The sequence below is a fragment of the Lepidochelys kempii genome, chromosome 9, assembly GCF_965140265.1.
Source record: "Lepidochelys kempii isolate rLepKem1 chromosome 9, rLepKem1.hap2, whole genome shotgun sequence".
NCBI lineage: Eukaryota > Metazoa > Chordata > Testudines > Cheloniidae > Lepidochelys > Lepidochelys kempii.
Genome location: NC_133264.1, coordinates 91,963,892 through 91,976,972, shown reverse-complemented (window position 1 = coordinate 91,976,972; position 13,081 = coordinate 91,963,892). Strand labels below are relative to the sequence as shown.

Here is a 13,081-nt window from a genome sequence, read left to right as displayed (position 1 = left end):
GGGTCCTGCTTTGAGCAGGGGGTTGGACTGGATGGCTCCTGAGGTCCCTTCCAACCCTGATATTCTAGGATTCTCTCCCCCTCTGAGCTGTTGGCTGAAACCCCCCCCCCCCCCAGCGCTTTCCAACACCCTGGAGAAAGCTGGGGGTTAAACTGAGCAAGGTGGAGGAAATATGTCACCTATTATATAATGTTCCTGTTGCTTTGGTTAGCCCCTAATCCCTGGTTAATTCCTAATGCCTGTCTCCCCAGGTAGAGGGCTTGGAGAAAGGAGAAAAACTGCCCCTGAAGGCCTGGGCGGACCTGAATGAGTGCATTATCTATTGCAGCCAGAAGTGAGACACCCCCTCCCCCAGCCCACCAAAATCATTTTACCTTAATGTGGGAATTCTTCCTCCCTTCCCCTTGCAATCAGCTTGCTAGTAGGAAATGGAGGCAAAAAGCATTTGCAGATGCCTTTCCCCTTCCCTGGTTTTAGCCCAGGCTGAGAGGAAGGCTAGCGTGTCCACACACAAAACTGACACTGGCAAATAATAAGCCAAGTGTAGAACGTGGGCTCTCCCCGCCTTGGCCTCCTTTGTTGCTTCCCTTCTGGAGCAAGATTATTGGAAAATAAAGCTGCTGATGTGAGAGATGGAGCATATGGTGCCTCCAAAAGAGAGGGAGCTGAAATGGCCTTGAACCTGCCCGACTGACCAGCTGTTTGCTGCCAGCAAGAGCAGCTAATCAGCTCTTCCCCTTAAAGAAACATCTCTCTCTTTTTTTCTAGGTGCTCATAGTTTGCATACTAAATAGCATATTCTCAACAGGGGGAAAAGTAATGGGCTCACATATTGCTTTACTAGTTATTGGCATGCTCCCCAGCCCAACACGCCCACACACTGAGCATGAGAATATATTTTCCTATACATTTATGTAAGAAAGCTGATTACAAGTATAATATTAGGGGTGGGAGGCACTAATACTGTGATGGGGGATGCCAGATGCTTGCAAGACAAACATATGTGTTTTGTATAAGAGAAGCGCAGATGAAAGGCTGGTTGAACACATATACATACACGCTTCTAAGTCAAAGGCAGGCAAGAGTAGTTTGAATAAGTTACTCTATCGTCTTAAATAATCATAATCTCCCTGTTCTGGCAGTGACCATTTTCAGTTGTCTCTCTGTGCCATATGTTTGGAAGGGCAAAAGAAAGCAATTTGGGAAAGATGTGTCTGGCTGGAGGGAGGAGGTGGGTTGAGGGAGATAGAAGGAAATTCCATGTTAGGAAACCATTAGCAAAGGGTGACTTCTAATGTTTTCCTGCCACTGACGTTGACAGTGACACAGATGTGTGGGTTGAAACAGGAACGTCACTGAGTTTTTAAACTCAACCAGGAAATAGTCTGTTGCTGAGGGATGAAAAACAAATACTATGTATCGTAAAGCAGGTGATATGCAGTTAACAGCTCCTCTCTCCAGTGAGTGAAAAGCTGTTTAATGTTTATCGCTGAGCAGCCCAAAGCAAATCTTGTTCTTTTCTAACTGGGTTTCTGATTACAAAAAATAAAATGTAAAAATCCTTGCAACAAATAATTCAAACTCAGAAGGGCAAATATTTACACGACTCCACTTTTAAATCCTTGAAACTGAGTAATTCTTTAGACTTTGAAGAGTGAAGGTAGCTATTACTGTTTCTTGGAAGAGTCATTACTGGCACCAGTTAAAATATCACTCCTCTTATGGCTTCTCGGTGCACAGATATAAGAGGTGCCTTATAAATACATTGCATTGGGTATCTTTCAGTGAAATGTTCTTAATATTCCATTGTGACCACTGTACTTAATATTTATATTGTGGTAGCACCCAGAGATCCCAGTCAGGGTAAGAGAGCCATTGTGCTAAGCACTGTCTGAACACACAGGAAGACGCAGTTAATGCCTTAGAGGGTTTATAATCAAAGATCCCAGTCCTGCAATCAGAGCTCTGCAGGAACAAGGGTCAACCCATGGGGATATTAATTGCAGGATTGGGACCTAACTGGAAACTAGCTGCAATGACTGTAACAAACAATTGGAGGGAGAGGTGAAGGACAGTGGGAACAGTAAATTAAGAAGGCTAAATATTTTACAACTTGAGAGTTCCCAATCATTTGATTGATAAATGTTCCACGTTCCTTGAAAAGTTACCTTTAAAAATAACTTTGAAAAAAAATAGCCGTAGAAGGATCATTTAAATCATGCAAAGAGTGGGGTAATTAGATTTATGCAACCTCGGGGAGCAGAGCCGTGGAGAAGTAGGAAGCTGGCTGAGGCTTTTAAATCGGAAGGAAATGGAAAATCCCAAAGTTTTCATTGTTCCTATCTGCTGGCCATTTGTGAGTTGTCAGCAACATGAAACCTTTAGATGAAGGTGCTGGTAAGTTACGATTCATTAGTAATTGGTATGATTTTCAGATAAAGATAGTTAAATCAATTGAAATAACGATGGCACATTTCCAAAGAAACCTCTTTATATCTGACAGATTTGCCACTCTCTTATTTAAGGAATGATTAATATTGTATGCTGCTAATTTTCAGCCTCTGTGGGGAGAGCAGTATTTTAACTCATTAGTAAGGCTTTCTGTCCAATGTTCTCTGACTTGCCATTTAGAAAAATGTATTTCACACTGAAGGACGCAGAAGATACACCAAAGCTTTGCATTAAAATGTTTTATATCAATATTGATTTCTTTAAGGGGGTGTTTGTTATAAAGAGGTAGCTTTTATCCCCTTGAGCTCTTTGGCAATTATCTGGCTGCCATAAATGTTGATACGCACAGAATGGATGTAACTAAAAAAAAAATCTCTTCATCCAAGCAAAAAAGGCTGACTGTTTGTTGGAGCAGATAGAATGCTGAGAGTGTGAATAGACAAACCCATATGTCGCTGGTGAGAGAGATAAATGATGGACGAACAGGAGCTGGTTACTATGGATCAGCACAATAAACCAATTCCCATCATACACCTCTCTTAATAATATACCAGTTTCAGTGCTATTGACGGGTAACCTAGGTAGCACCAGTCAACTGTAAGTTTTTCAACTGTTCTTTTATACATCTCAAAGAATAGTTGAGACTGTTCTAATTTTTTCAGATGTTGAGCCCTAAAATTATGCAGCACTTCATTTCTTGCCAGATACTTTGGAGGGGGAACTTCAGAAAATTGCCTTAGAATGCCAAATGTAGAAGATACTTTGGTATGGTCATTAAGAGTTTTATCTTGGTTAAACACATAAGATTTGCCTGGTCAAAAAGGTCATTGCTTCAAATTAACTAGGCAACTTATACTGCACTTATCACTGTGGTATCTGAGTTCCTTGTATGTTAAATTGAAATATTTCTTTATTTTGAGTGGAGGTAGCAAATGTACATAATATTTTATTGATTACATTGCTGGTAATCAGTAAAACTGCTCTGGCTTTCTTTGCCACACTTCAAGCTACTGACAGCTTCAGGAAAACTTTGCAAAACAATCAGCATTTACATCCCTTTTTGTATTTCTCTTGCTTTTTATTATTGGGAGCACTTTTCATGGAGTACCAAATGCTTTGTTACTTAACGGTTTCACCGTATCTCCCTCTTTCCTGCTGGATATTTGTCACCTGCAGTTCCCTGAGAGCCAGATTGTGCCACCTTAATTCAGGATGAAGGTATCTCTCGATGTGAGTAAAGGTAGCAGAATTGGCATCATAGTTCTCTATGTATGACCTCATCATTTTCAAAGCAACCAGTTGCATTGTCACAGAGAGTAATGCATTCAGATGGGGTTAACTAGAAGGGTCTTAAAAATTAAAGTTCTTTATCCCCCATGTAAATCTCCTTAATAATAATTAAAAAATTAAAAATGGAGGGAAAGGAAACAAAGCAGAGGAAAAGATGGTTTATTTTGTTTGGAATTTTCCAGGCGGTCGCATCAACTCTTCTAAAAAGCATGTGACATTATTGTGCTTCTTGGATGAAATGAGTTGCGTTCGGTAATGTATTTTGTCAGAGAGACTAATGTTCTTTTATCTCTTGGTGGGCCTGTTCTGGTAACACTTCAGCATGTTAAGGACCGTGATTTTCTCCCATGAGTAAAGGTTCACAGATCAGGCCCTGTGTCCTTGAGGAAGGGGAGTGTGAAATGCCATACTCCCACTTCTCATGGCTGCTTGTTGGAGGAAAGGAAAGGGAAAAAGGCTGAGAAAGCTGGAGGAGACCATCGTTTGGGTCAAATTTTTGGCTGGCCCTTGTATGGGAGAGAAGTTGTGAAGGAGGTGTGAGCTTGCATAAGGCCAGACTGAATTGTACCCCCTGTGCTCTGAGAGAACTGGTTAGCTCTGGCTATAGAAGGGATTACTTCTTATTATGGTTATTTGTATGACCGTAGCACCTCAGAGTCCCTGTCATGGACCAGGAGCCCATTGTGCTAGGTGCTGTCCCTAGGCCTACGCTCACAAAGGGATGTAGCAAGAGGGCATGATGCAGCCTCTGCATCTCCCGTTGCTCCTCTTGGGGCGGTGAGACTTCCTACTACCTCTTAATCAGTGCAATGAGCCAGTGATGAGTATTGACCCATTAAAGGGCTGCTACTGACAGGAGGCTGGTGAGCAAAAAATCATGTATTTATTTCGCAAGCTGTCCAAGCTCTAAAAATATTGTTATGTACTAGTTAAATTGTGTGCCTAGCAATGACACACCTGGTCCTTCTGGTGGACCATTTCAAACTCTTGCTTCTCTCTTGTCTCCCTGTCTCAGGCAAAGAACTTGTACAGAACTGCCTTGTTGATAAAGTTGCCAAGTACCTTCTGGAGCATGTCCTAGTTCATTAATCATTGATGAGCTGATATTTCAGGACTGTCCAGTGATACGAATGCACTCCCAAGTAGATCCAAGAACCTCGGAGAGACTACAGTTCTCCTTCACTTTGATTGTAAGATGTTTTCTTTTGAATCTACCTGGTGATGATGTAGCCACAGCGGCCTGTTGTGCTCTCTAGTTCTGGAACAGACAGCTGGAGGTTCAGTCTGTTGCAGACATGATATGGATTACCTCTGCAGGGGAGGGTGTTAACTGTCTTACTGTTTCACCCCATGTCAGGCAATCTATTGAGTGGCATCGGTGTGATAGCCCTGGGGAAAGGCAGGTTTTTTTATTTTTTTGCACCTTCCACCTTCATAGGTAATGTGTAAACCAAGTGGGATGGAAGGCACTGGGGAGAGATGAATGCTGTGTAAAAGCAGTGGATCTTTTTGCAATATAAATGCTTCTCAGCCTTTCCCTCTCTAACTAGAAACCTTATTTTGAGGGACTTGAAAATAAGACAGTTTTATATCAGTCCTGACGGTCAGAGAAATATTTACTTGAACTTGACACACACACACACACACACACATTAGTGGAGAGTATCAACATTGTATGGCCAAGTGTCTTATATTTTGCATTGGTTTTTCCTTACTCCGTTCCAGGGAAGGTTCATCTCATCTTTGAATTAAATACCTATGAATTTTTTAAAATTAAACTCTCCCAAACCACACCCATTTAATTTGTCAGAATTATGCAACACGTTTTATTTTGCAGGGAGTAGGTAGAGCTTTGGTATTTAAGATCTACATTAAAATCAGAACCAGAAAGGTAGGTTTCTAGTTGTTAATATTAGAGGTTGATCATACTGTGATTATAAAGCCATGTAAGGAAGGCTCTTTAGTTTCTAGTTGTTGATCTTGATCAGGCAGTCAGGGTGTCTACAATAACAATAGCATTGATTTCTATATCACATGTTTTAAATGAGATTTAGGTGTTAATACGGGCTATTTGAAGACTTACTCTGACTTTTGAATGTTACTCCCTTTGGTTGGATTGCAGTTGTAACGTACTTGCCAATCTCACATGTTTTTTGTGCATATTCTGAAAGACTGGCAAGCTTTATGCTATGTTTTGTGAAGAGAGCCCAGTTTTACTAAACTGCTTGTCTGTCAGGGATTAATTTAACCTCTAATTACTACATTTTCTTCACAGTTTGCTGCACATGAGCATGTTATAACAAAAGCACAAAGAAGTATGCCATTTTATTTAGCCACTACTCTGAAATTAATTTAGGGGGTATAGAGTCAAACCTGACACACTTGGTGTTAAAATAATTGTGCTGGCATTAGAATTATAGTACATAATCTTATTGCTTCTAATGATACAACGGCATTAGTGTAAATGGTGGTGTTAACTCCTTGTAGCCAGAGTTATAGAAATGATTTATAGCTAGGGAAAAATTATACTTACCGGTTCAGCAAATATTTCCCCAGAAGTACTACATGGTCCTGCTTTAATGCGTTCAGTAATTTTGGGTGAATTTCAGGCTTTTATAAGGGTGACGTTTAAAGGTCTTCTTAATTGCAACAAACAAGCATTTAATATGGCTTGGGTTTCTTCCAGATGGGATTTGATTTTTTTTTTTTAAATAGAGAATCTGAGGAACAACACACAAGGCTGTATAGTTTCCTCAGTCTGTATGTGAAACTCACATTGGCATAAAAAAAGGTGCTTTGAGAACAGGGTATGGTCCTGAAGGAAGGTGATGAGTCTGATTTTTGTGATGAATCATGTTTATGAATCTCTTCTTTTCATGTATTGTGCTCCGTAATGTTTACAGTGAAGGGTTTTGTTTGTTTGTTTTTGTTTTCCCATTTAGATTGAGAGGGTCTAGCTATCCCAGCAGAAACATAGCCTTCTCTAACCTTGGCAGTATTGTATGACAAGAACTGTATTGTCTGCTGGATCTTTTTTATGCATCTCCTCATCCTAATGTTGACCACCTCTGAGCAGGCCTAGTGAAGTTACTTTGAAAGTGTAATTTATTACATATGGCTGGAAAATAATTGCTCACATATTGCTGTTTGACTTCTAGCAGAAACAAAAGGTTACTGTTTGCTTTGGGGTCATGTATGTGAGTTGTGCAGTGACGGCCCAGTCCCGCAGTCCTTGCTCAGGCAAAACTCTCTCACTGAAGTTGATAGGACGCTTTCCCTAAATAAGGACAGAGTAAAGACAGCAGGGTATGACTCTGAAACTGGCCTTACTGAAGATGTGAAGTAACATGGTATCATCACACGGGGTTGGGGCAGGAGTGACAGGATTGCCAAAAGAAATAATAGAAAGAGATGGATCATTCTCTTTGTCCTGAAGAGAAATCGGATTATTTCCAGGAATCCCTTCTTCCTATATTCTCCATCCCCAGCCCAAAGTGTAATCAGTTACTGTAAACATTTACTCTCATAACCCCTAATTTGAGGGTAAATTGAACCTAAATTAAAATCAATCAATGTAAGGGACTGGATGGTTCAATAGACTGGTAATGAGATACAGAGTCTTCTAGTAACCAAAAGTTATATTTCATGGCTGTTTGATAGCTAATGTGAAACAAGTTGTAGGTCCCACTCCAGTTCTTAGTGGCCACCGATGTTCCTGTGACATTTGGCACCCGTGTTTGCAGTCTTAAAGAGGCCAAGGACTGAATGAGCAAGGAGACTGACTAATGCTCTCACTACCTTTTTCAAGTGTCCACTAATTTTGGTTGCCTCAGGTTCTGGGCTCTCAGCTTTGAGACCCCTAGGACCTGATTTTTCAGAGGTGGTGAACATCTACAGCTCCACAGACTTCAGTGGGAGCTGCACACGTGCTCTACCACTGAAAATCTATCTGTAGGTGTCTCAAGTCACACCTCCAAAAAATGGAGGCAACTAAAATTAGTGGACGCAGTCTGGGAGAGTAGGCATTAGCCTCTCAAGGTATATCTATCTACACAGCATTTTTGGAACAGGCTTCCCAGGCACAGTTGGTGGACTTTGGCTTGCATTAGTGCTCTAAAAATTAGCTGTATAGACAACGCATTGAAGTTGCGGCTTGGCTCTGAAACCCACCCCCTTGCTAGGCTTCAAAGCCCGAGCTCCAGACCGAGCTGCATCTTCAAAGTTCTGTCTACACAACCATTTTTAGACTGGTAGCGCAAGTCCCACGGGCCAAAGTCTGTCAACCGAGGCTGTAGGCTTGCTCTAAAATGCTGTGCAGACGTATTCACTTTCCCATCTGTGAAATGGGGCTAATGCTATTCTTGAAGGGTGTGATGTGACGGTTAACTAATTAAAGTGCTTATGATTAATTGAGGTCTTCATTTTCCAATGCCTTAAGTCTGGCACCTTCCACGTGTCTGAAACTTATATTTAAAAATAAAGTCTGCTAGGATATTACCAGGACCCTACTAAATACGAACATTATGTAAAGTCAGCTTTGTTGCAAACTTAACATTCAGAGAAAGTGTGACAGCTGAAGCCTTCAAACGGAGTGTTCCAGTTACACCCATGCTTTGGCTCCAGTGATCCAAATAAACGAAGTTGAACTCTTTTTAAATGGACGTTGCTTACTGGTATCTTCCTCTTTGGTGGAGGCAGTAATGAAGAAAAAGCTCTCTAAGGGTGGGGAAATGAGACACGCTTTCAGGAATACATCATAATAGTTTGTTCACCAGCTGAGGTTTTCACAAGGTTCTATTTGCCACACTTGATTATGTGAACATGCTAAATGGATATTGTAGTTTGTACTGTTCCACTCAGACCCTAGAAGCCTTTTCCCAATACAGTCAGATAATAGTTTCAAAATAACTATCAAATATCCATCTGGTATGGTTAACAGAAAGATACAGAATACATACTGAAGGTAATTTCATTTTGCTATGACCAGCTGCTTCTGCTTTTACTAGTTTTCAGAACTCAGAATTTATGCATGGAAATAATCTCAGAACTTTTCTGGTATTTCAGTAACCTAGTAGATCACAGTTAAGGACTTGGGTTTTGTCTGCTTCTCTAAGGATACTTATTTTCTTAATTAACTCTGTTGATTTAAAAAAAAAATCACACAGGCTGCAAAAACAATTATGTACAGTACTGTAGTCAGTAACACAGGCAGAAGGTTTTGTTCGGTGGCTGCCAAATGGTGACTCATTAGAAAAGAATGTTTGTTCCTCCCTTTTCAAAGTTACTCACTACAAGCAGCAAATATCTGGTGTTGATGCTACTGCTCTGAAATGCCTGACATTGCTGATGCACTAAGACATAATTCTTTAAGATTATTTGATCACAGGCTGCATTCAGATTTGTTTCACAACGAGGGATTAAAAAACCTGACTACCTTTTTAGCACCTCGGTTTGAGTCTAAATAATAAAATCTAATTTAAATCAACTATATTGCATTTTAATAATGTTGGGGGTCATCCAAGTATTTTAATTGTGGATCATTTAAGCTATTTTTAAACACATGGGACTATTTAATCTCTGGTTAATTTTAAACAAAAAAATTTGCATTGGGTAACAGCAGGACATTGGCATTTGTGTGATGTGGAAGATTCTTTCTGCCTTTTGCCGCCGAGGATGATATACTCTCCATCTTTTCTAATATTTCATCACATAGAACTGTCAGTGAGCTGTACTCAAGAGTGACACCCCAAATCCACCCAAAGAAGTGTCCTTCGCTCAATATCCATATTGTTCTTGGCTCTCTGAACTTTTTCTTTTCTCTCTCCTTCCCTTATGCTCCCCCATCAAATCTGTAGAATAGGTAAAGTTTGAAATCCTCTCTGTCTCATCTCCTATTCTTCTTATTCATGGGCTTGGTTGGCTTGAACCTTACATAGCTCTGGATGGATGTTTTTGTGGTTGCAACAACACTTGCCTTTGACTTGAAGCAGAAGTGAGTGCATTAATGGCTTTTAGTCTTTATCAGAAGTGAATCGTGGTCACAGATCCCAGAAGGTAGATCAGCCTTAATTTCAAGTGAAAGTCCTATGTCCTCAAATAACTTCTCATGTCAGTTAAAATTCAGTATTCTCAAAATCCATAGGTGTAGATGAGTGAAATATAAAGTTTAGGGCAAGCATGAAGGATATAAGTGAAAATTGGGATGCTTTTCCTTACTCCCTCAGGACCCCTAAAGTCTGTCCACTGTAATGGAGTGATTTGATTACTTTGTAGTGTTAAACTAAAAGGATAAATCTAAGTGCCTTGGGAGTGGGAAACAGATCCAACAATCAGAAAGCAAACAAGTTAATAAATGGTTTCAGAGTAGCAGCCGTGTTAGTCTGTATTCACAAAAAGAAAAGGAGTACTTGTGGCACCTTAGAGACTAACAAATTTATTTGAGCATAAGCTTGAAGTGAGCTGGATGAAGTGATGAAGTGAGCTGTAGCTCACAAAAGCTTATGTTCAAATAAATTTGTTAGTCTCTAAGGTGGCACAAGTCGTCCTTTTCTTTTTAAGTTAATAAATGTGAAGCATTTCTGCACCAAGTTGCTGGAGAAATGCTACTTGTAGAAGAGTGCAGAGACAGCTATGACTTTGGGACAGTCTATTCGTATAATTTTGTTCATTATACATTGTGCCATTAATTGATGCTGTGACTGCTCTGTGTTTTGAAGGGGGAGTGTTTGGCTTCTATTAGCAATAGATTTATTAAGTTTTTGAACGTCACAGACAGAAGTAGAAAGCACCCCACTTTGCTTCTCGGTCTCTCTCTACATATGTGCGTTACATCTGGAAAGAGTTTGACTTAGGCAGTCTTGTTTGCCTTTAGTCCTTCTGGCTCTGAACATCTACCAACTCTTTTTTTCTTCTCCCCTCCTCTCCAAAGTTGACGAGATACACAGCTTTTGAATGGCTCTCCATAGAGAGCGTTTGAAGTCAAAATTAGCCACTCTAAATTGTTTCTGATGCTCATGTGCCCAAACCACATACAGTCAGGATTCACTTTGTAAAGACATCATGCATAGAAATCTTGCGAGCTGCGGTAATGTAGACTGTCAAGTACTGTTGTGTGAGGAAACCCATAGCACTCGCCTGTATGGAACTGATTTTTTTGTATGTTGCTACTTTGTGACGATAAGGCGTGAATTAATTATCGGAAGTCTAACATAAGCCAGTAGCTTTAATTTTATCATATCTAAGGATGGCAGCAATGGCAAACTGGAGGGTAAATGACTGATACTGGCGGCTGGCCAGTCCTTCTAAGTGTCTTATATCTGTAACTGCATTTCTAATATTTCATCATTTAAAATGGTCTCCATAGTAGCCCAGCACCCACTTACAGCTTCAGACTAATCCACAGAAAGTCCCGTTGTTAGTATTCACACTGTGAATAGAAATAGTTATATGCTGGGATTGTGGAAAATTGTACCACTGAATGGCTTACTCCACAGAGTACAGTGGAGGAAACTGTTACACTTTTTATGAAACCAAGAGCTCAGTTAAGTTAAATTACCCTAGTGTTTACATGAGTTTATAACGTTCACACGATTACAAAGGAAACGTGTTCTCGGTGTGCGTGTGCATTATTAAGAAAATGCAGCTAACCAAGACTAGCTAGTATGGTCTGAAAACATTACTCTCTATTTTCTTTAAGAAGCCTGATGAGTGTGTGCAGGTAGAGTTTGTATATAACTTCCATACCCAGTATGTCAGCTGGGCTTAAGCTTCTGCTATGATTTCCATCGTAAGCTTTATTCCCGGTAGTTTCTAATTAACCTATAAACACTTTTTGTGTGGAAACTTGCTATACTGTTTCTCCAGGTGGACCCACAGATAAAGGTTTTCTTTGTCCTTTCTTCAGTTTACAATTATTCTTTTCCTCCTTTTATTTTATCTTTGTTCTTTAAGAGCAATTAGACTCTTTTTTCAGCAGAAGAGACGACGTGCACCCTCTGTCTATCCGTGTGCAGTGTGACTTTTTTCTCTGCCCCGCGGGTGGAGACAGGTATTAAACTGGGGGATAAAGTGCAGGGTGGCTTGCACCTTTTTTTCCATCTGGCTAAGTTGGCAAAATAGTCTTAGATTGTCCTGTAACCGTCTCTTTCTTTGTTAGGAGGGTTTTTCTGCAAGCAAGTCGACTCTCCCACTGATCTAAAGCCCACCTATTAGATGACTGACCAAAGCAGGCATCTGTGAATTTAGACATTAGTGCAGAACTGCAATATGCAGTGTTTGGCTTTGAGCCGGTGCTCATTGTGGACTATAGGTCTCACTAGAAAGCAGGCCCACTGAGATGGCTCTGAAGATTATGTGAGCTGCAAATGAGACTGCTGCCTAAAACTCCTTCTCCTGAAGAGGTTTATGAGGAGCTTGATGCACTAATTTTGTGGAAGAACAGATGCCAGTCCTCCTGCCCAAGGTTTGGGAGTTACAGGCTGTCTTGAGGCTCCATCATCCTGGGGATCAGAGAAGTGATGCTCTCCATCATTAACTGTAGGCTTTTTTTAAAGATTGATTATGTAGCAGTATATCCTGATATCAGGGGACTGGAGGCTTGTGTAGCTCCTTAAAAGAAGGAACTGTAATTAATTTAGTGTAAAAAAGCAGAAGGGAATGTAAGAAAGATTTCTATGGTTCTCCCTACAAACTTGCTCCATACCTAGAAGAAAATGAGTCTCCCTTGATTTCACTAGAAAATAAGGGCTGATCTATACATTTGAACGCTCCAAAATGAATGTGTGGATGAACTCTGGTTTCCTACATGACCAAGAATACCAAGCTTTAGGTGGCATTCAGTCTGAGACTATAGTGTTTCTGGAATGGGAATATTCTCTTTCCTATCTACAGGAAGCTTGAACATTCTTGATTAGTATTCATTTAGCTGTAACTGATCCAGGAAGGAATGGTTCATAAATTCGCAGTCTAGAGGGACTTGTAGTTCCTTGTGGAGTCCTCATTCATTGGTCCAATTGACATACTAGAGGTCTTCTTTTGTAGGGACGAGGTGACTAGATTTAATGCTCCTGTGATACTTTTTATCTCCAGAACACTTTACAGATATCCACCAGTTAATCCTCACATATGCTTGTGAGTGAGGTAAAATTAAGTATTGGTCTTCCCATTTTACAGATGAAGGTGGGGACAGTAAGGCAAAGAGATGGTAGAGATTCATCCAAGGCTGCAAAGAAAGCTAGAATTAGGCCAGGTCTATGGTACAAACGTATCCATATAATGACATCACTCTAGAGTGGGCAAAATCCATGCCCTGGAGCAACGTAGCTATAGCAACCTAACTCCT

The 13,081-nt window shown here is 40.4% G+C and overlaps 1 protein-coding gene across 5 annotated transcripts in view; it reads left to right on the top strand.

Moving 5' to 3' along the window:
* The window catches only part of MAMLD1 (mastermind like domain containing 1), a 347,912-nt gene that overhangs the window by 256,370 nt on the left and 78,461 nt on the right, over window positions 1-13,081 (top strand). For 2 of the 5 annotated variants that reach the window (XM_073358361.1, XM_073358360.1), the window contains exon 2: window positions 4,757-4,931. The exons of the other annotated variants lie outside the window; for them this stretch is intronic. In XM_073358361.1, coding sequence (XP_073214462.1) covers window positions 4,872-4,931 — 60 coding nt within the window. In that variant the 5' untranslated portion in view covers window positions 4,757-4,871. The remainder of the gene's footprint in view (window positions 1-4,756; window positions 4,932-13,081) is intronic. 5 annotated transcript variants of the gene reach the window in all.